The 21,974-nt window shown below is 38.6% G+C and overlaps 3 protein-coding genes across 4 annotated transcripts; 1 reads left to right on the top strand and 2 right to left on the bottom strand.

Moving 5' to 3' along the window:
* The first annotated feature begins 3,717 nt into the window (after window positions 1-3,717).
* Window positions 3,718-9,937, top strand: LOC102714186 (dynamin-related protein 5A). Its single transcript, XM_006654698.3, has 16 exons — window positions 3,718-4,094; window positions 4,456-4,519; window positions 4,608-4,712; window positions 5,047-5,148; window positions 5,405-5,455; window positions 5,552-5,613; window positions 5,860-5,950; window positions 6,564-6,628; window positions 6,890-7,084; window positions 7,163-7,282; window positions 7,409-7,479; window positions 7,994-8,219; window positions 8,355-8,405; window positions 8,732-8,960; window positions 9,198-9,337; window positions 9,519-9,937. Exons 1-16 carry the CDS (start codon window positions 3,966-3,968, stop codon window positions 9,645-9,647), a joined length of 1,830 nt encoding a protein of 609 aa, XP_006654761.1. The 5' UTR covers window positions 3,718-3,965; the 3' UTR covers window positions 9,648-9,937.
* Window positions 9,938-11,130: 1,193 nt separating this feature from the next.
* On the bottom strand, window positions 11,131-16,350 carry LOC102702382. Of its 2 annotated transcripts, none has more exons than XM_015837334.2 (15): window positions 16,009-16,350; window positions 15,845-15,916; window positions 15,666-15,715; window positions 15,515-15,568; window positions 15,266-15,318; window positions 15,110-15,182; window positions 14,773-14,834; window positions 13,889-13,957; window positions 13,572-13,680; window positions 13,143-13,210; window positions 12,804-12,904; window positions 12,534-12,629; window positions 12,342-12,409; window positions 11,709-11,754; window positions 11,131-11,616 (listed from the first exon to the last, which is right to left on the bottom strand). In XM_015837334.2, the coding sequence occupies exons 1-15, from the start codon at window positions 16,186-16,188 to the stop codon at window positions 11,536-11,538; spliced, it is 1,182 nt and encodes a 393-aa protein (XP_015692820.1). In that variant the 5' UTR covers window positions 16,189-16,350; the 3' UTR covers window positions 11,131-11,535. The 2 variants fall into 2 exon arrangements, with proteins under 2 accessions (XP_015692820.1, XP_006655576.2); XM_006655513.3 differs by having other exon boundaries at window positions 15,845-15,922; window positions 16,009-16,349.
* A 1,753-nt stretch (window positions 16,351-18,103) lies between these two features.
* Window positions 18,104-19,981, bottom strand: LOC102713908 (60S ribosomal protein L35a-2). Its single transcript, XM_006654697.2, has 4 exons — window positions 19,822-19,981; window positions 19,495-19,723; window positions 19,361-19,403; window positions 18,104-18,365 (listed from the first exon to the last, which is right to left on the bottom strand). Exons 1-3 carry the CDS (start codon window positions 19,884-19,886, stop codon window positions 19,362-19,364), a joined length of 336 nt encoding a protein of 111 aa, XP_006654760.1. The 5' UTR covers window positions 19,887-19,981; the 3' UTR covers window positions 18,104-18,365; window position 19,361.
* Window positions 19,982-21,974: the final 1,993 nt, after the last annotated feature.

The following is a 21,974-nucleotide window of genomic DNA, read 5'->3' as shown; positions in this document are numbered from 1 at the left end:
GCACTTAGAAGCACGTAGAGCCGTAGAGGTTATATGATACTTCATCTATTCTATAATATAAGATGTAACTTTCTTCTCTTTTCGATTATCTATGTACTTATATGTTTGCATATAATATGATTTGACTTTTTAATGGTAAAGAATTTAAAATAAATTTAGAGAAATGATATGTATTAGTTAATGCATATTTATATGTGCGTCTTAATTATGAGATAGAGAAAAATTATGTATGTCTTATATTATGGGAAGACAGAGAGTAGTGAACAGTAGAGTAGATGGAATATTATAGACAATACATGCCCATATGCTCTTAAGTCATTTTAAGTTATTTAGAAAACATAAATGTTGTGAAAACTAAATTCCGTTTTATCTTAATGATTAACTTTCGAATTTTCAATTGACAGGTCCCCTGTTCAAACATTCGAAATTATGGAAATTAGCTTAAAAATACTTGCAGAATGATAAAATTTAAACTATATATTGTGTGTACTCCTTATATTTTGAACAAATGGACTATTAGAACAGCAGTAGTGTGATCATTTGTTAAACACGGCATCATTTGACCTGGAATAAAGAAAACAGATCTGATCTTTATATAAAAAAGAAGGTTTGGATCTGATTTGATTGGACACGGATATGTTCTTTTCTTTTCCTCTCTGCCCAGTCGGTCGAGGGGCGACTCAATTTTTTCTTCGACAGGGAGGGATCAAGCGGTCGAGCCGACTCGTGTACACTCGTGCTGAGCAAATGGGCTTGCGAACCATGGGCCTAATAGTTCGGGGCTAATACGCGACCGCGTGCGGCGGCGCTCCGCGCGCGAACGCTTTTTGCGCAGCCCACGTGAAGATCAGCCCATGTAGCCCACGTGAAGACCAGCCCACGTAGCCAGCCCACGTGAAACCAGCCCGCGCATCTTTTTTTCCCATTTAATTTTTTCCCCTTTTTGGTTTGCCAAGGTCCGCTAGCCCAGCTAGTTGGGCCCAAATAAGAATTGAGTCACGCGATCGGTTTAGAGTTTAGACGTACATGTATACATATACGTAGGTATATATAAAAACTTTAGGACTTTATACACATAAACTTTATGCATATAAACTTTATACACATAAACTTTATACACAAACTTTACGTATATAAACTTTATACACATAAACTTTATACATACATACTTACATACAGATGTGCATACACACACACACACATATATATATATATATATATATATATATATAAATTCTCTATATAAAAATATATATTATATAATAAAAAATACAGAAATAAACTTAATATATATAAATTTTTATACATGTAAATTTATGTATGTAAAATTTATACAAGTGTGATGTACCTGACTATCTGTGGCTGTAGAGCGAAACATGTTCGTGTGAGGACGGACGTCACGGACCTGCCTATCTGTGACTGGAGGGAAACGTGTTCGCGCGAGGACGGAGTTCGCGACCGATCGCGAATTAGACTTTTCGCCCTTAGTCCAGACCTAGTCTGTACATTGGGCCTAGTAGAACTAAAGACGGCCTGTCCCTGAATTGGCCCGAGGCAGCAGGGCCAGGTTTTATGGGCCGAAATGATCCAACCAGGCCGAGGTTGCCTCTTTCTCAAATACTAGTAGATTTTTTATTTTTAAACATTTTAATGTTACTAAATAATTTAACTACTAAACATCGAAAAAAATATTTCGTTTTGTTCATGCCACCAAAAGATTTACTATTAAAATTATTTATTAAAAATATTTTAAAAATAAAAAACTCCTCAAATCCTCATCCACCTGTACAGCACGCTACAGTAACACACGAGACGTAGAGCTACTGGCAGGTGCGCGTGGCAACGTGCAGTCCCGCTCCAAGGTGCGTAAATGCTGCCCAAATCTCACCGTTTGCACCGTGCACCTCACTTGGCACGTGACGGTAGTACTACACTAACCATTAACCATCTATGGCTAGTTGGCTGCATCAAACGGCTAGAATGAGCTAGGCCGGGTTGCAAATTCAAACGCGAGGTGCGTGGGCCCCACAGAGCGGACGACAGTGAGGTGACTGCCCACCCCCACCGGCGGTCCAGATCGGCCGGTGGGTCCCCGGCCAGCCACTAGTCACCACTCACCACGTCGTTCGCTGGAAAAAAAAACTCGAGGGAAACACGCCAGTATGCCACCGAGTTGCCATTGCCAGTTTGCCACCGCCGTGAGAGCCCACCAACTCCGGTAGCTCGCTCGTCGTTCGCCGGATGGTCTGGAGTCTGGACCCCGTCCGTTAGCTCTCGACATTGCCATCCTGTCCAGCACTCCAGCTCCGAATTCGAAATCGAAATCGAACCCGAAGTGAAACCTGGCCATTACGCACTTAACCCCTCCGGTTTTCTCAACTTATGCCTTCTTGTTTATTTTATAATTTTTGTAGCTACTAATTTCAATCTAAACTGCAAAGTATCCATGCTTGCAACTTACACTAGATGTTTCATAAATTCTTTGAGATGGATAAACTTATATTCTATAGATAAAATAATATATTAATAACATGTAGAAACACTATTTTATAATACTAAATGACATAGAGTAATTGGTAAACAAAATAAGAAAATGTAGGTGGTGAGGTGGTAGATTCGTTGCCACCACCATTACCTTCTTTTTAAAAAGTGTACATACTCACTCAGTTTTAAAATATAAATATTTTCTGTGACTTAAGTTTTGTACCACAATATTAGTAACTTTTTAGCGATTTTAATCAGTACAATAATTACAGAGCCAATCTACCAATCTAATCAATTAAGATTTTTAGATAACCATTAAAGTACTAGCATATAAATGTTTATATTTTCAAACAAAGGTATTAAAAATCTAGATATTTTAAAGCACGAGGTTAAAATAGATAAACGGTGATTACCAGAAACTCTCAAACTGAGCACATGGGAAGCTTTGGCCTAGTTCGAAACCGACCAACGAGCGACACTTTTTTCTCTTTTTCCGCGCGCACGCTTCACAAGCTGTGAAACGTTGTATTTTTTTAAAAAAAGTTTTGTATCAAAGTTGTTTAAAAAATCAGATTAATCTATTTTTCAAGTTTACAAAAGTTAATACTCAATTAATCATGTGTTAATGGCTTTCTTCGTTTTACGTGCGATGATTAGCCATGGTGACATAGTCAACTTCGAAAGCTGCCTTTGGAGACTGTATTATTCATGCCAAGGTTTTGAAAATCATTTGCAGACAGAATACAACCATCCCCGTCTTTTGATTATGCTTATAAGCTAAAATTTAAAATTTTAACTTTAAATCTAGAGTTGATTTTGGAGTTTTTTCACCGAAGTTTATTTTTCAACCTTGGCTCTTAGATTGCTAAGAATACATATGTAAAATTTTATTCACAAATTATTTTTCGTTTACAAATATTCCTTTTTATTTTTTTTCATAAAACACCCAAACAATCACTCCCTCTATCGCTCTAGCGACCTCGTCGATTATCACAACTAGGCAAAAATCTAATGAAAATTTCAATAAGTTTTGCCAAAAACTAATTGTCTCGGATGTCATATTTATAAATTAAAGCGAGATAAATTTAAAACTTTATTGAGAACATTATTCAATTCAGCCAGGCGGTAAGACTGGTACAAAAATGACATTCGAAATTACGCAACTGCCCTCTCATCCTCCACGCGCTCGAACAGACTCGTTTCTTCCCCACGAAGAAGCCTGTTTCCGAAGTCCAAATCAACTCGGCGCACACCCACCCATCCATCCGCCAAACCGTCGCGGCGCACCACCATTCGGGGCCGCGCAGCAGCTAGCTCGAGCCCCGGACCGGCGCCCTAGACGCGGCTCGGCACTCGGCATCGCCACCGCCACCTCCACCCCCATCTCCCCCCTCGATCTCGCCCCTCTCCACCGACCGCCCCCGCGCGCGCGCGCGATCCGGGCCAGATCTCGCTGAACCGGCGGCGGCGCCGCAGCGGCCATGGAGAACCTGATCTCGCTCGTCAACAAGCTGCAGCGGGCCTGCACCGCCCTCGGCGACCACGGCGAGGAGAGCGCGCTCCCCACCCTTTGGGACTCGCTGCCGGCCATCGCCGTCGTCGGAGGCCAGGTGCCCCTAGTTTCCTCGCCCGTTTTTTTTTTTTGCCCGGTTTTTCTCGATTGGATCTGGCCCTGGTGCCCCAGCTGTGAGGCCTGGATCTCGTGAGTTGCTGGTAGAACTGATCGGTTTGGTAGTTGATGCGGTTTAGCTGTGCTTGGATCTGCGATTGCTGTGCTCCCTGGAGCCTATTTTTGGACGCGTGAACGTAATCTGTTAATTTTTAGCTAGTTGGGATCAACTAACGAAGCTATCCAGTTCGATGGAATTCTATGTGCAGTTGCGTTGTTACGAAATGGTCTAAGCTTACTTCTGTGCAGAATGGGTGTATTTGTGTAATTTGACGTTTGAACTTTCCTGATACGTTTGATAGAGTTCGGGTAAATCCTCGGTGTTGGAGAGCGTTGTTGGGAAGGATTTCCTACCAAGAGGCTCAGGTATGGTGGTTCCAATAGCAAGAGCCTGTATATAATTCAGTGCTGTTGCTCCTGTTTTATCTGATTTGGATTTGATGGTATCCTGCAGGCATTGTCACCCGTCGTCCCTTGGTGCTGCAGCTTCATAGGATTGATGGAGACAGAGAATATGCAGAGTTCATGCACCTTCCCAGGAAGAGATTCACTGATTTCGGTACTCCATCTGGCCTTTTCCCTCATTTTCAATCATATGATTCTGTAGTAATTGCATGAATATGGAGATCTTACATCGAAATCAAACTAGTCTGCCTAATTTTGATGATAGTCAAACATGCACGTTATGTTTCTGAGGTTCACTGAAACATTCTGTGAGATTCCACAAATATTCAAGCTGTTGTTGACATGCAGTTTTTTTAACTTTCCTTAACCATAAGCTTACTCTGGCAGTTGTTGATGCAACGGTCTTTCAAGTGCTAAATTGGTTTTGAGCTTGTTACAAGTTTTATCCAAATGATGCATGTTTCATGACGATAGTTGTATTCTTGCAGCCCTTGTAAGGAAGGAGATAGCTGATGAAACTGACAGAGAAACTGGTCGTTCAAAGCAAATATCATCTGTCCCTATTCATTTGAGCATATATTCTCCATATGGTAAGATAACAATAATATAGAATGTTGGTCTATATTGCTTTACCACAGTTATCTTGTTTCCCTTCAATTATTGTTTGCTGGGATGTATATGCTGAAATTAAGCGTTTTACCTTTGTCAGTTGCCTAGTAAGATCTCTGTAATTGATAAGACGACCATGCCTTATTTATCTCTCACTCTATGTGTGCATGATTTATCTGATTTATATAATTCTATTATCTATTTTTTGTTTAGCGTCTAATATTCGCTCTTTTGCAGTTGTGAACCTGACTCTTATCGATCTTCCTGGGCTTACTAAAGTTGCTGTTGGTTTGTATTATCCATTATCAGTCATGAGCTATTTTATTTCTGTTCTTTTTTTAAGAGACCTTTTTCCTAATTTGCTACTGGCTTTATGCTTGACAGAGGGTCAACCTGACAGTATTGTTCAGGACATTGAAAACATGGTTCGGTCATTCATTGAAAAGGTATTTCCCCCTGTAATCTGCTTGTATGTTGAACACTATTCATCCCTGTCATTGCTGACTATGCTTGCTTTAAATTGGCACCATATCATTGTTCACATATATACAATATTCAATGCATATTTTTTGACACGTTTTTCTTATCATGCATCATGTTTGTAATTTTTGAGCTATGATTATCTTGTTATGCATCATGCCTGTAAATTTGCAGAACTTAAAAATATATCAATTCTTTTTGGTTTATTTCAGCCCAATTGTATCATTCTGGCTGTTTCTCCAGCCAATCAGGATCTTGCAACTTCTGATGCAATCAAGATTTCACGGGAAGTTGATCCCAAAGGTATGCCTTTATTGTAGCCAATTGGATAAAGATTATATTGGTTAATTGTGTGTACTGTTTTCATAGGTATGAATGTGCCAAATGCTTATTATTCCATGTGCTCTGCTTTCAATATATGTTAAGAAGTTCTGTACTTCTTCTATTTCAAAATATAGGGCGTTTTTGTTTCCTTAGGACAAGGGTTTGACCAAAGATTACTCTATTAACACATCACTTATGTGACACAAAAGTATAATCATAAGAAAGTAGTTATGAATACTAATCCAATAATATCAATTGTGTCATAAAAATTATATCATAATAAAGTAATCTTTGGTCGAACATTTGTCCTAAAGAAACAAAATATGCCCGGTATTTTGAAATAGAGGGAGTAATATTGTTAGTTTTAGTTAGTTTGCTATACCTATTATCTGATTGTCATTTACTTTGACCTTGTTCATTTTTTTTTGAATGTAACCATATTATGCAGAAATATTCTTTATTTCTGTGAACATTTTTATCTGATCCTGTATAACTGCTTACATGAGAAGGAAGGCCAACATAGTAATCGTGTGTTTTTCATATACCATGGAGCTTTGTCTTGTCTACTTGTAATTATACTATTATTGTTCAGGTGAAAGGACCTTTGGTGTGCTTACAAAAATCGATCTAATGGACAAGGGTACCGATGCTGTTGATGTGAGTTCTGTCCCAGCTAAAATTCATTTGCTAAAAACTAGTATATGATTAAGACATTTTGTCCGCCGAGATGTCAAATGAGGTAGCTAACTAACAAATAGTTTGTCAACATGAATTATTGATCCTTTGGCTTTTGGGACCTTTTAATTCCCATACTTTCAATCTTCTTGGGTTATATATGTTGGCAGATAAAATTTTAGCTAATGTGGATTGTAGGTTAATTTTTTGAACTATTTTTTCTTACCTAATTCAATTATGCAGATATTGGAAGGAAGGTCTTATCGGCTTCAACAACCATGGGTTGGTGTCGTCAATCGATCCCAGCAGGATATCAACAAGAATGTGGACATGATTGCTGCCAGGCGCAGAGAGCGTGAGTATTTTTCAACTACGCCAGAATACAAACACCTTTCCCATAGGATGGGATCAGAACATCTAGCAAAGATGCTCTCGAAGGTACGCCTTCCATTTTCTAGTATAGAATACCTGTAAATTTCCTTGATTCCTTGACTCAACCTTTTCCGTGTATTTCAGCATTTGGAGTCTGTTATTAAATCAAGAATCCCAGGGCTCCAATCTCTTATAACAAAGACAATCGCTGAGCTGGAGACAGAACTTAATCGACTTGGGAAGCCCATTGCTACAGATGCTGGTGTAAGACTGGAGTTTTGAAATCCTGCTTTGATGCTGCGCGGTGTTCATTTTCTGATTAGCTCAATGTGAATCTCATTTTTGTGAATGTTCTTGATCACCGTGCTCATGGACATTTTGGTCATGCAGGGAAAACTGTACACGATCATGGAAATATGCCGCATGTTTGATGGTATCTATAAAGAACATCTGGATGGAGTGTATGTATCAAAATTTATGTTTCTGTTGCTAATTGCTATCTTAGAAGTTATGGTAGCTATGTGGCGTGCCTTCCTGAATTACAAGTGACAATGTTTTATCTTCTTTGATCTGTATGCGCGTGGGCTGTTTTAGCCTTTTTAGGCCCTTGGCAAAGTAACCTGTTAAATTATCTTGTATTTTTTAAACGAGAAATTTATGTTTCTTTTGAATATAATATGGCATGGAATAAGCTTACTTGGGCTTAGATGTATGTAGTATCTCTGGCTGCTTTCTTTCAAGAGATAGGAACCGTTTTAACCCTAAAACTTAAGAGATGATTACATGAGAACCTTTAAAAAAGTTCTTGCTATTAAAGCTGGCATGTTTTCTTGCTACTAATATTTGTAATTTAACACAGTTTTAACTTGCAGATAGATATATGTTATTCACACTATCCTCCCTTTATCTGCTCATTCTTTTGTAAATTGAATGTTAGCCTTTCTCTTGCTTACCAACAAAAATTCTGATGTCCAGGCGTCCTGGTGGTGAGAAAATTTACCATGTCTTCGACAATCAATTTCCTGTAGCTATCAAACGTTTGCAGTTTGATAAACAACTGGCAATGGAAAATGTGAGAAAGCTCATAACCGAGGCTGATGGATACCAGCCCCATTTAATAGCTCCAGAGCAAGGATATCGACGCCTCATAGAGTCTTGTCTTGTTAGTATCAGAGGTCCTGCTGAGGCAGCTGTGGATGCGGTATGCTATCTCTTAATTCAATCTATTTTTTCCTCTAACAAAATAGCCTGAGGATTTCTAACTTCACATGCCATATATTGTCGAAAAATGTGCACTGCAACGTCTACACTAATTATATGTTTGCTGTACTGACAGGTCCATGCGATACTCAAGGAATTAGTGCACAAGGCTATCAATGAAACACATGTAAGTGTTTGTATTGTTACAAATATGTCTAATTTTACAGAACTTTTAGTGTGGAATATGTGCATATTGTACATGACGTATGAACTGATTGTACTATGGGTTAATGTGGGAGCACATTATTCAATCATATTTATGAAAATTTAGCCTTTTGTTGTTAAATGAAAAATTTTACAGAACTTTTAGTAGGAAACAATGAACAATAGATAAATGGAAGCGACTTAAAAAAAGAGAGCAGTATGATAATTATGTGCATGCTTGTAAAATTGTCATATACTAGTATAACTGTGCAAGCATCTTAAAAAAAAATGTGATCTACATATCTGCAGGAGTTGAAGCAATTCCCCACTCTTCGCGTGGAAGTAGGCAATGCGGCTTTTGAGTCATTGGACAGAATGAGGGATGAAAGCAAGAAAAACACGTTAAAGCTAGTTGATATGGAATGCAGCTACTTAACTGTAGATTTCTTCAGAAAACTTCCTCAGGATGTTGAGAAGGGTGGAAATCCAAGCCACTCTATTTTTGATAGATACAATGATTCTTATCTTAGACGAATTGGTAAGTTATCAACCATGCCTTGTATTTATTCAATGTACTTTGCTATTACTGCTTTGCAACAATGACCATTTTTTGAAATAAGAAGTCGTTCTATCATATCGTTGCAGCCTTCTGCAATATTGCACACTAGTTTTGTTTAATGTGGTGTATAAGCATCTAACAGGTCTTTGTATAGCTGCTTTTAAATTATTTTACTGTTACTTGCTGCTGAACCTCTCTGCACATCACATTCAACAGGAACAACTGTTCTGGCATATGTTAATATGGTATGTTCAACCTTGAGGAACTCCATCCCAAAATCTATCGTCTACTGTCAAGTCCGGGAGGCAAAACGCTCACTGCTCGATCACTTCTTTACTGAATTGGGAGCAAGAGAGGTGAGATTCTTCATTCTTAGATCACATGATAGGTTTTTGGGTCTTGGAAGTCTAGTAAAATACTTTTGACAGGTTTACATGACAGATAGGTTTACTTGAGCAGATTTTAGATTTCGTTTGATGGAAGGCCATTTGGCCTAATGAAATTCTCATAACTAATAGTGCTGTTACCTTTCTGCAGATTAAGCAACTTTCTAAGCTTCTTGATGAAGACCCGGCAGTCATGGAACGCAGGACTAACCTTGCAAAGAGGCTGGAACTATATCGGAGTGCCCAAGCGGAAATTGATGCAGTTGCATGGTCCAAATAGCCCTGATCACCTACTTATGATACCCATGTTTCTCCTTTACTCCCTGTTGGTGATTCTCCCCCTATCTTGGGGGCATATATAGCTGATTTTACCCCGTTCTAGGCCATTCATAGATCAACGCAGCTGTGAGTTATCATTTGGTTTGTGCTTTTGTTCCTTGTGCTTGAGGATCTAGAAGGCACCAGGCTGCTGTACCTTTTGTATTACGACCAAGTTCATATATCGTGTTTAATTTTTGTCACAGCTCATTCTTTCGTTCCATTTACATATGTCCGGTTCAATTTTTGTTACACCATTCTTTCGTTCCCTTTATTGTCACCTCGTTTAAGCTGTGTTATTATTTGTGTATGTATTTTAGTCAGTATAGATGTTCCATCTCAGTTGTGATGTACAGTGGAAACTGAACAAGTATAGGGGAAGTCGGGAAAATAAATGTAAGGTTTGAGCATGAAGTTCCGATGTACAGCGAAAACTGTACCAAGTTTAGAGTTTAGACCCACAGCTTTTGCGTCAACTGCTGCGAACGAAGATCTGAAGGTCGCATACACTTTCTTTTCTAGTTGAACCAGTGCTGAGGTGTTATAACTGGATGAACTATTTACCAAATCGATAAGAGTCGAGTCTAATTTGATTGAATATTTGATGGTTTGTCTTAGGGCTCTTCAGTTTGGGGATTAGGCTTTCCGAGGCCACCTAAAAGTTTATATGACACCCTTTGAATAAGCAAAGTCGTCTGATGAATTCCTATTAAACATCATGTTAAATATATAGCACATAATTTTAACATTGGTCAGAAGAACTGGAGTATAGAAATTTCTAGGTGTGAATCTGAATAATAATGTGTGCTCAGATTTAATACTCATATTTTTGGCCCAATTCTAATACTTATGCGTGTTTAGGCCAAATGTCTTGTACGTACACGTTATTTGACCAAAGGGTGACACTCAAACCAGAAGTTTATACTCAAGAATAATGACTTATTATGGCCAAAATCTTACATACATGGGTAAATAGGCCAAAGGTTAACTAAAAATGTGTCAAATGCGGACACAAGGAATTATAGTGACTTCAACCCAGCTGTCACACTCACGAAAAATTTGGAGTAAAAGCTACTCGTGTTTTAGTACAAAGGCTAATACTTGTAAAGTTTTAGGCTAAAGGCATATTAATCTTTCTTTTTGCTCAAAGGCATTAATCCATGCTTTATTCGATCAAAAGCTTCCATATATGTGCAAATGATCCAAAGTCTCCAAACAATTCTTATGTACCTCTTGAACTTATAGGATTTCTTATCATTTTGCTATTTTCTAGCCTCTATATATTTGATATGTTAAACAATTGTTAATTAGGAGCAATTTTATTTATGCTAAATTTTATGAAAATATACTCAATTTATGTTATATATGCTATATATCATACAACTATTAGTTTAGAGCAATGTGATATTATACACAGTAAATATTAGGTTTTCTGACTATAAAAAAATTCTACCATTCTCATTCATGGGCATGTGCAAATGAGCCAAAGTCTCCGTAATGAGAAAATTCCTTATATACTCCCTGAATTTTCACTCAACCCCTTCTATGCCATAAGTTTTACCAAATCACTTTTATGCCCATATGTTTCTACATTGAACTCCTACACGTCCATTTCGTTACTTGACCTCTAAATTATCTTAAAATGGCCGCGTTACCCCTAGTTATAGATGAAAACCTCAACATTCTTTCTCATGCCAACTACATCAGAATCACGGGAGTAAATTAAGAGTGACATTATTCTGATTCTGTGATTCATATCAGTTTGTTTCTGCAATGAATTCTGTTATTCACGGTGGCTATACCTGCACAGAGCGTAAGCTAAAACACCTAGAAGTAGGATGAATGCATCGTTATGTCATTCCCTGATAATACTTGTTCACCAGTCTTTCTGAATACTCCCCGAATGTAAGAGTTCCATTCGGTGGGATCAACTGCCAGGAGTTAAAACATAGGCTGGGTTAGTATTAGAAAAAGGCAAGCAGGAGCACTGAATACCAGTTCCCGATTAGTAGTGAGAACAAACCTCTTGGTGATAAGGAATTTCACTTGGAAACTTGAGCTTCTCATCCCTACGAAATATTTCAGAACGAAAAGAAAATGTGAGCAAGATTTGAAACCCACATCAATCAGCCTAGGCTTTGAAAAGTCTATGTGCCCAATGCATAACGACAAGCATATTCACTATTGAGTTTTGACTGCATAAATTCTATCTTTTACATGACACAGCTTATTATTCAGCAGAATGAATAAACCCACGTAACACAGATAATGAAGAGGGAAAAGCAGTTCTCCCTGTGAGATAACGTTATGTTTTGAAGTTGGTTGGGAGCTTTGGCAAGTGGCAAACCACAAGTAGGTGGGACAGGGGACTCGAAGTTCTCCACGTGAGATAATATGTGAAAACGGCTGTGTTCTTTCTCGATGAAAGATTTTCTAATTTTTGTGATAGCTATTTAATGGTATAAATGATAAAATTAACTACTATAAAATTGAAAATCTACTTTAGAAAGATAAAATGATGTTCTACAAAGAAATATTTTATAAAAAATGCATTGTTTAGCAGTAATTCGGAAAACGCGTGGGCAAAAACTGAGAAAAAATGCTGAGAGTAAGATAGCTTAAAGAACACAAAATTTGGTCAAGAAAAAGCACATACCAATCTGGTTGCATGAACATCGCGAAGGTCGAACGGTCAACATTTGATGCGTTTTCGCTGCTGGGGGCCTAGAGACAATAGTAAAAGAACTTTACAGCTGCAGGAACTTGGAATGCTGATTACCCAGTACACTAAAAACCAGGTGCAATTAGACGTTCCGATTAGGATGACTATCAATTTATAATACAATACCTTCACACAGTGTGGAGTTGCACATAGGCGACCTCTTGATAATATTTCAGTCGTTTCTCCAATTTGGTATGCCAATTCATTCTCCTCAAATGTAACCTTATGCAGTAAAAGTACAATTAGCGCAGAGCACATAGCGTTCTCCTGGGATAATATGCTAATGGAATTCACAGGCAATTATTCAACTAACAATGATTAAACATTGTTTCCAAGTGTCTGGCTACACTTCGAGATCTGCAAGCACTGATACATCATGGATTAACAGGAAATCACCTTAACAACTTTATCATCACGAGTCCTTATGTACAATCCAGCAGCACTATCAGGACAGAGGATCTCCAATGAATTTTTAGTAAACAAGGCACATGAAAGTCCTGCATGCAGCATGCATGATCAGAATTCAAAAATTATAAATTAAAACAAATGTTTTATAAAATGCTAAAGCCTGAAAGCATAGATAATATAGTAGGAAACAAAACGGAGGTCATTTATGATATTATCAATATATGTATAATACAGCAAGGTTATGGATTCAGACTTTCACCACATGCTTCATGTTCAGGAGTTATTGCACAACTGAAAATATTCAACCACAGGGATAGCATGTATTACCTGTTAAAGATCCATGGTCAGTATGCCATCCACACCACGATGAAACAGAATCACCTTCCTCCTGTTTACTGAATAAGACATGCAAGCATCAATTCTTGCAACTAAATGGTTAGAACCTAAAAAAATCTTGGATCGAAAAAACATTTTGAATGTAACAGCGGTAAGTAATGCTAGAAAGCTTTGATCCGCATGGACAGCACATGTAAAATGCCTTATCATATGCACAAGCACAATGGTATCACATATCAATTGTGTAATACTTGACAGGCACCATCTCGCTGTTTACTGGAATCATATGGCATTGATCCTGTTTATGCACTCTAAATCTTAACTCTAAAATACATAAGGTCATAAAGGAATTTAGTACCTAGAGATGCAATTCATGCATGTCTTTTCTTGTCACAAATACTGTATATGCATCATATGTACCTAAATTGCCGGGGGTAGTAATACAGAAGTCGGCCCTTGTGACACCTTGAGCTGGCAATTGTCTGCTCAAGGCTTTCACCATCATATGTTCCCACTCCTTGCTGCATTACTGACAAACAAACAGAAGTTAGTCCAATTCACTAATGGGATACCAAATTTAATGACCCAACTGCCCAAGTGAAGAGTTGACAATTAAAATCAATCCAAAGGTTAAATAATGGAGATCTGACTTAGCAGAACGGATGTGATTTGTCCATGGACATTTTTAAAGGAGATATCACATTTCAGGTAAGCCTATAGGGTTCTCTAGTACATACCATAGCGATCACAATGATAAGCCAACATCAAACCAACTTCCAACATCAGCTTCCCAAGAGCTTTAAATGCTACAAATGAAAAAAAATATCGTAAAAACGAATTGGATTCTAGTATGTAAACACCAAAAAAGTACTATAAAAACCAGACACTTAAAAATACTACTTCCGTCCCAAAAAAACTTCATTTTTCGATTTCTATGTTCAAAGTTTGACCTTCCGTCTTATTTCAGCATGTAATGATAACGAGGCACTGAAAATGAACATTAACCATTGAGTATCTTACATTTAGCACCTCGAGATACAAGACTCAAGTAAGGTCAATGGAGTACAACCTCTGTTGATACAGATATCCTAATTTATAAAATATAAACATGTGCTATGGCAAGTACTCGTATACAAAAACATCTGTAAAGTGCCAACAAAATACAAGACCATACACAGAAAATGTATGGAAGTTTGAAGAGGAGGGTACCAGATTACACTAATTTAACGGCCAAATTAAGTAGTAATGGGTTATTATAATATGATAAAATGTACTCCCTCCATCCCTTAAAGAGTTCATTTTTGCACTATTTGTGTTTAGCGTTTGACTGTCCGTCTTATTTAAAAAAAATTTTGATTAGTATTTTTATTGTTATTAGATGATAAAATATGAATATTACTTTATGTATAACTATTTTTTTAAAAAAATCATAATTTTTTTAAATAAGACGAATCGTCAAACGTTGGATACAAAAATCCATAAATACAGTTAATTTGGGACAGAGGTAGTAACAAATATGTATTATAGCCCTCAGGTCTCGGATAAAAGGATTTGAGGATATTTTGATATAGTGTGTTTTTTTCCTAAAAAGGCATACATATGGTCAGACAGTCAGTCATACCTATTTCAAGCTCAGGAAGATGACTGGCGGGCCATATATTTGGTCGGCAATATGACGGGTACCTGTTGGTTCAATATTACATGTAAAACACCTATAATAAGGGTCTTATTTGGTCTTTATGAGTAAATGATACAACTTTTTTGCGGTCACAATAAAACAGGATATTTTGAGTGATATAAATGATCGACCATAGCAAGATAATTAAACCACAATTAACTCAGATCATACTAAATTTGTTAGAGCTAGAACAATAGAAGTTGACAAATCGTTAGGTTTTGTCCAGTTCTAAATTCTGACAGTAAACTGAGTAGAATTATATATGTATAAAAATACGCACCTTCTCACAAGTACATCATCAGTGGTTGGAACATCCAAAATTGGGTTGGCATAAAAGGAGCCTTTGAATGTGTCTGCCTCATATTGATCTTTTCAATAAAGTGCAATATCTCACATATGGAAGATGCACAATGAGATAAAGTGCAAAAGTGCTTACCGAGTTTCCCAGACTCTAATTTCTCTTTCCCATGACTCCACCCAAAGCTAAACCTACAAAGCAAGGAGAAATGCACACGTAGCAAACTCATCATTGCTGTGTACTCTAGACTGTCAAACAGGATACAAGTACAATTTAGGCGTATGATCCTGACTACTAGCAGCTCCCAACTGGAAGACAGAACAGACCACATCAAATTCGTGATTAAGAACATGACCAACTGGCACCGCCATGCAATTCTGTAACTACCTGCTGTCTGGGTCTTCAAATCCTTTCCTCACATCTTCAGGAAGGTTTGCAACTCTAAAAAAACACGGAACAAGCAAATTTTGAAACTGAAATGTGCATCCCCTGAACACTAGAATGAGACGACAAGGAGAGACATAAGAGAAGAACATACTTTGGTGCCAGGCGCAGCAATGCTTTCCTCAGCACGGGAAAACCAGGCACCTGCATGCACCAACGCAAAGAAACGGCTACAATTTAGTTCAGGAACCAACTGCCTCACTCGAAAATTTCTCCGCAGAGCCAGAAACGCGGCGCAAATCAGTCTGAACTTCGAGCGCGTCACACACTCACGTCAGCAATGGAGATGATCCCGAGCCCGCTGGGCCCGAGGCCTTCCTCGATCTTCCCGCCCAGGTCTCTATCCTTCTCCTGCATCAGCGTCGTCAGGGTTCGGAATTATTCAGAGGAGCCAAGCTCCGAGCAGCCGAGCAGCAGGTGAGCAGGTTCCTCATTACCTTGAGGTCGGAGAAGGGGATGGAGACCGCGTGGACGGACGCGGACGCCGGCGATTCCATGGCGCGGCACCGCGCCCCCCGGCGGCCGCTGGACGAGAGCGCGAGCGGTCGTCGGCTCCTCCCTCGGGCGGCGGCTGGTGCCCACCCGGGTTGCGTTCGCACGAGGCGACCAATCTCCATCTCCTACAGCCTTGGATTCGCACCAGCAGCGCAGCGCGGGACGGCACGGCAACCAACCGAACCAAGTTGAAAGAAAAGCTAGTACTACGCGCGGCCGTCGCGCTCCGGCTCAGCGCTCTCGCTCGCGAATCCGCGGAGGTGGTGGCCGCGTGCGGCGTTGGGACGGGAAAATTGCCGGCTCAGCCGTGGTTTTGTGTTAGATCGATCTCGCTCGCCGCGTGGGCTGGGCTACCGGTTGTTTTCCTGTCGAATTTTGATTAAATTTACTGTTTGATGTTTAAATTTATTAAAAAAACATTATAAATTCCAACCGGAATTTAATTTTGAGCGTCATCCAAACATTAAAAGGAACGGTTTGCTTGCAAACCGTAGCACCTGAGCGGTTAAGAAGAAATTTGTGTCTGTTTTTAGCGATGAAGTAGATAAAATTATCTATTTTTAATAGCTATCTAATGATATAAACGAGAAATTAACTAGATGATATATTTTTGTATAAAACTTTTTGTAAAAATATAGCATTTAACAGTTCAATAAGTGTGCATGTAAAAACCAGCAAAAAAAAATCAACACGGTTTGACTCACATGTTTGCGGCGTCTTCGAATTGAATTTAAAAATTGAATACTCCCAGCACCCCATCATATAATATAAGATATAGCTGTATACATTAACTAGTACCTATTCTTTACCTAAATTTGATTTAGGTCCAACCACATTACATATATACATACATATATACATACATGAAGCTACAACTAATTAAAAAATTGAAAAACTAATTACACCGTCATTAGCACATGTGAATGAATAATAGTTATGACTAATCTTAGACTAATTTAAGTTAGACTCAAAAGGTTTGTAAAGTAAATTCTTTCCAAAACATACAATTAGATATTTTTTAACTATATTTAATGTTCTATACATGTCTCTAGAGATTCCATGTGATGGGTGAGGACGAAAATGTTTAGCCTAAACAAGATGATGATTATAATTTTTTTTGGTAGTTACGCCTTACATTAGTATTAGTGTTAGTTATGCCTTATATCTTATGATGGAGTGAGTATTTAAATTCCATATGTAACAAACCTTACTGCCTACCAAACTTCCTGTGGTGCTGCCTACCAAACTTCCTGTGGTGACTGGAACTCTCTTGTTCCCAAGTAGCAAACTTCCTGTGGTGACTGGAACTCTCTTGTTCCCAAGTAGTTTAAGCAAAAAATTTCACACAAAAACATCACATCAAATTTTTGGACACTTAAATAGAGTATTATTAAACATAGATAAACCGAAAAACTAATTACAGTTAGTAAGAAATCGTGAGACAAATCATTTAAGCCTAATTACTACATGATTAACCATAAGTGCTACAGTAACCTATATGCGCTAATGACGGATTAATTAGGCTCGTTTTTTCATTCTTATCCAAAAACTTTTTCCGACATCCGATTAAACATTTGATGTGACAAATTTCTTGTACCGATTCTTCGATACCTGCTATTGTAGAATATTCGTGTGGCACACTCCCAAATTTTGCATGTTCCTTTTGTTTCTCCAAGTAAAGCTCTTCGCAAGGCAATACTAACGGCAAAAATTTTTATTTCACCAACTAAACACCCCCTAAATCCCAGGATTGACTGGGAGGCCTCCTAGAATTATTGGCACAACACGCAGTTCACTTGACGCACGACACAGAAGTCCAGCACGAAGTTATTCTATCCAGTCACACGGATGTGTGACCCTCGACGGTTGACGCATCAAACAATAGAAGAGATCGTAGAAATGAAAATTTGGCAGCTGAAAGCTCACTGTCCTGAATCTTTTTAAGCCCACAGTTTTGATACAATGGTTTGGACGATAATAGTGATTTTATGTTTATATAGATCACACGGCATCTGATTCTTGGTTCTGGGAGACGAACACGGACAGCTATCTATGTTGCAATTGACAGCCACCATGACAACCAGACAATATTACAGCTAAAAGTTAACACTGCATGAATATCATTTCAAGGCAAATGAGTGATTGGCATGCGTTGTACAAGATGCAATCAATAGTCTGTGCAGTAAAAAAGGAAAAGCTAAACTCCTCAAAATTGCTTAAATTCTTCTGATTGGTTAACCAAGTGACTAGCTGGTAAAGCCTCCACATCGTTTTGCCTTGCATAAATTAAGCAAGATACCTGTTTAAGTTTAAAACGTTGCTGTTAGTTTCAACTTTTGACTTGTTATGCAAAAGAGCGATGTGCAAAAACAATATGACAGCTTTTGAATGCAATATACTAGAAAATGTATTAACCAACAGAGTGCATTATGCATTTAAGATAGTATCAACATAATGCCACAATGGTATGTTTTCATTATAGTATTATACCACAATACCCCCAAAAGCTCATTGTTTCACTATGAATGAGCCAGATATTTGTGTAAACCAGGATCGCTGGGCAAGCTAACAAAGACAGCCAGTTCATATTCATTATCGTTTTCAACTTCTAACGCTAAGACTCACCCGCTTCCTACATGTCTAGATATAAGGGATTCTATCCAAACATAACTAGACCTGGTTGCCTGAAATAAGCTATACCATAAACGTCAAAGCATATAGTATAACGAGTTTACAACCCTCCAGCTCACTTCATGCCACTTGAAAACGCTTGAACATCAGTGACCAATAGAACACTGGCATTATTAATGAATCCATATAGAGGTCATTGGAGGCAAGGCTGTGAGAAACAGGTTGATGAGAGATCCCATAAACCAAAGCACAGCCTCGTACTATGAGACCGCTGCATTTTATCTAGGGCCCCAACTTCCGAGCACCCTGCAGAGAACCTGCAGGTATTTCGAAGCTAGCAGAAGAGCTTCCCCCATTGGCATGGGGCCCTTGAACATAATAATAATGATTACTACACCCGAACCTAACAATGCACCATTCAGTTGAATTGACATTGGTTACCACCACACTAGAATTCAGGGGGGACAACTACACAAGATTGCGACTACTAACTGACTACTAACTCCCCGCTGGATTAACAATCATTGAACTGTGCAAACAAAAGTAATGTACTAATAAACAATATGGGTATGGGACTAGAAGGAATATGCAATATATCGAACATTGTAAACGCACAAATCACTGAAACACAAAATCACTTCAACTAGGCACGGTGTTATATACCTTAGATGCTGCTGGGATACATGAAGACGCGGACCTTCTTGCCCTGCACCACAAAATCACCCACACAAAGATGTCAGAAGCGCAATGGTAGGGATCAGACGGGTGGAGGGATGCCAATGGGAGCGAGATTTTACCATGGAGGTGGGCGGGAGGTTGGACCGGAACTTGGCGCGGACGACGCCGGAGTTGCCGTGGGGGCGGGTGACCTTGCCCCAGATGCAGCGGTAGGTGGTGCCGCTGCTCTTCGTCTTGGCCTTGTAGACGTAAGCGATGCGCTTGCCGGCGTACCACCCCACATCCTCCTTGGTGTTCACCCCCTCGATCTGCAGCAGCGACGTGTTCTCGTACTGGTTCGACTTCGACCTGCACGAGCAAGCGAAGCAGGCAACAAATCAACACCACTCCACGGCGCAGATGGATGAGCCAGAGAGACGCCACGCAAGGGGAGGAGAGGTGGTCACCTCTTGTAGCCGAGGATGGTGCCGCGCACGTACAGCCTCACGCGCTGGCCTTGCCGTCCCTTCATCGTCGCCGCCGGCCGGAGAAGAGGGAGGAGATGGCGGCGGCGGGAAGCGGGGAGGGGTTCTGGTGACGGCGCAGGGGAGTGAAATGAGCCCTAGGGCATGAGGGGTTTTAAAAAGTTTCCGGTGGTAGATTGGACGGTCTAGATTGCGTCCAGCTGGACGGGGGATGTGCATCGAGATCCCCGTCGGAGAATGCCCAAGAGGAGAGGCCCATCTATTCTATGGGCTGATATAATGGGCTGGCTCAGCATTTTAGTAGGTCAACCTCTTAGGGTATGTTTGCTTGGAAGAACATAACAGGTGCAGTTCGAATAAGAGAAACTATTTTTTATAATAAATGTGTTTTGGAGTAATAATTATTTTTTCTTTTTTCTCATAACTCTATATTGTTTTACCAATGGTGAGTATAACACATGTCCCATAAAAACTAGTGGTGTCTCCCCAATAGTAAATTTATGTTTTCATGGTGCATTGGTTGAAGAGAAAACTTGGTTTCTTCACGAACAAACCAATTTTAAGTTTTTTCCTGTCTTTCTTTATAAATTACGTTATCATATCATCATTTTGCTTATGTGTAAGCTGTTTAATAAGGATAGAAACTATCATTAATACACCGATGGGACTGTCGTAAATAGATGTGATTTTCTTTTTAGTGCTTGGTCCGTAGTCGAGGGTGCATATGAATTTCTTAAATACGTGAGATGGATGAATTCGTCCAAACTATCTGTCATTGCTAATCATAATCATTAGCAACCAATTAGTGATTGTTAGCGTACTTTGATATTAATTAGTGACTATTACTTTAAGATTAGCGTTGATTAGGGATAATTAATATATTTTGTTGAGTATTTGCTTTTTTATATCATAAAATTTTAAATCTACGTCTAACCATTCGTCTTGTTCATAAAAAAATATAATTATTTATTACTAAATGTGCTTTATGATTATAATTTTGCATGTTTGCAACACAATTGAATAAGATGAATGATCAAACCTAGATTAAAAAAACACAATTGAATAAGATGAATGATCAAACCTAGATTAAAAAAAAGAGATATTAATTATGGTAAGATAACTAATAATTATATATTTTGATATGTATTAATATTTTACTATTTTTATTTCATCCACTCTTGTCCATCAACAAAACTAAAAAACTAACTCATCCCACCACCTAACCAAACAATCAGCTTAGATAATCATATCTGGCAAAATATGCATCATCATATATCATCCAACCTCGCTCATAAACCAAACGTGCGCTTAATAATCCTCTGTTTTTTAGATAGCTGACACTCTGATTATGACATAATATTTCATTTCATCTATAAAATATAAAAAAACATGATATAACTTCTGAACATAAATAAACATACACGTACATTATTCAATAATATTAAAAGGATTGGAATTGATTTTTGCGTGAGTTGTTTAAAAACTGAGATTGTGTATACATGGTATTCGTCATATTATGGATTTACACTGCGTGTTTACGCTTCTGTTCATTCTCTGGATGGTGGTGCGTTGGTGTCGAAGTCGAAATCACTTGTGTGCTGACGAGACTTGCAGGTATAGGTCTCGGCAGATTGAGATGTTTGGTTTCCTTATGCAATGATGATGTAACTGTGACATGATAATTCATCAGTCTCTGGGTTTAAAAAAAATTAATAGACAAATAAAGCGTTGTGGACTAATTCTCCTGAGCTGACTTGGACAAATGTTATATTCAATTCATAGGGAAATCATTTGCTTGCAATTTCTCTACTTCTGATTTTTTTATTACAGTCATGACAATGACCAGATAAGGGATAAAAAAATAGATTAATGTTCATATTCAGACAAGTTATTGGTGTGAACAGAATACAATAATGCTTGCAAACAGATTCAAGTTAATTATCACTCAATTAAGTTTCTCCATACAGCCAGTGTCGGTGTTATTACGATTTACGACCTGACTATCTGACCGAAATTTTTCTCAACGATTACGCATGCAAAGATAACAATTTCTAATGGTAATCACAGCTTAATTCTCAGGTAGAATCATGGACAACTGAAGCTTGAACAGGTCATGCAAAGCCAGCTGCCTCCTC

The sequence above is a fragment of the Oryza brachyantha genome, chromosome 5, assembly GCF_000231095.2.
Source record: "Oryza brachyantha chromosome 5, ObraRS2, whole genome shotgun sequence".
NCBI classification, from domain to species: domain Eukaryota; kingdom Viridiplantae; phylum Streptophyta; class Magnoliopsida; order Poales; family Poaceae; genus Oryza; species Oryza brachyantha.
The sequence above is the reverse complement of the archived record's forward strand: the minus strand, read 5'-3'. Positions and strand labels throughout refer to the sequence as shown.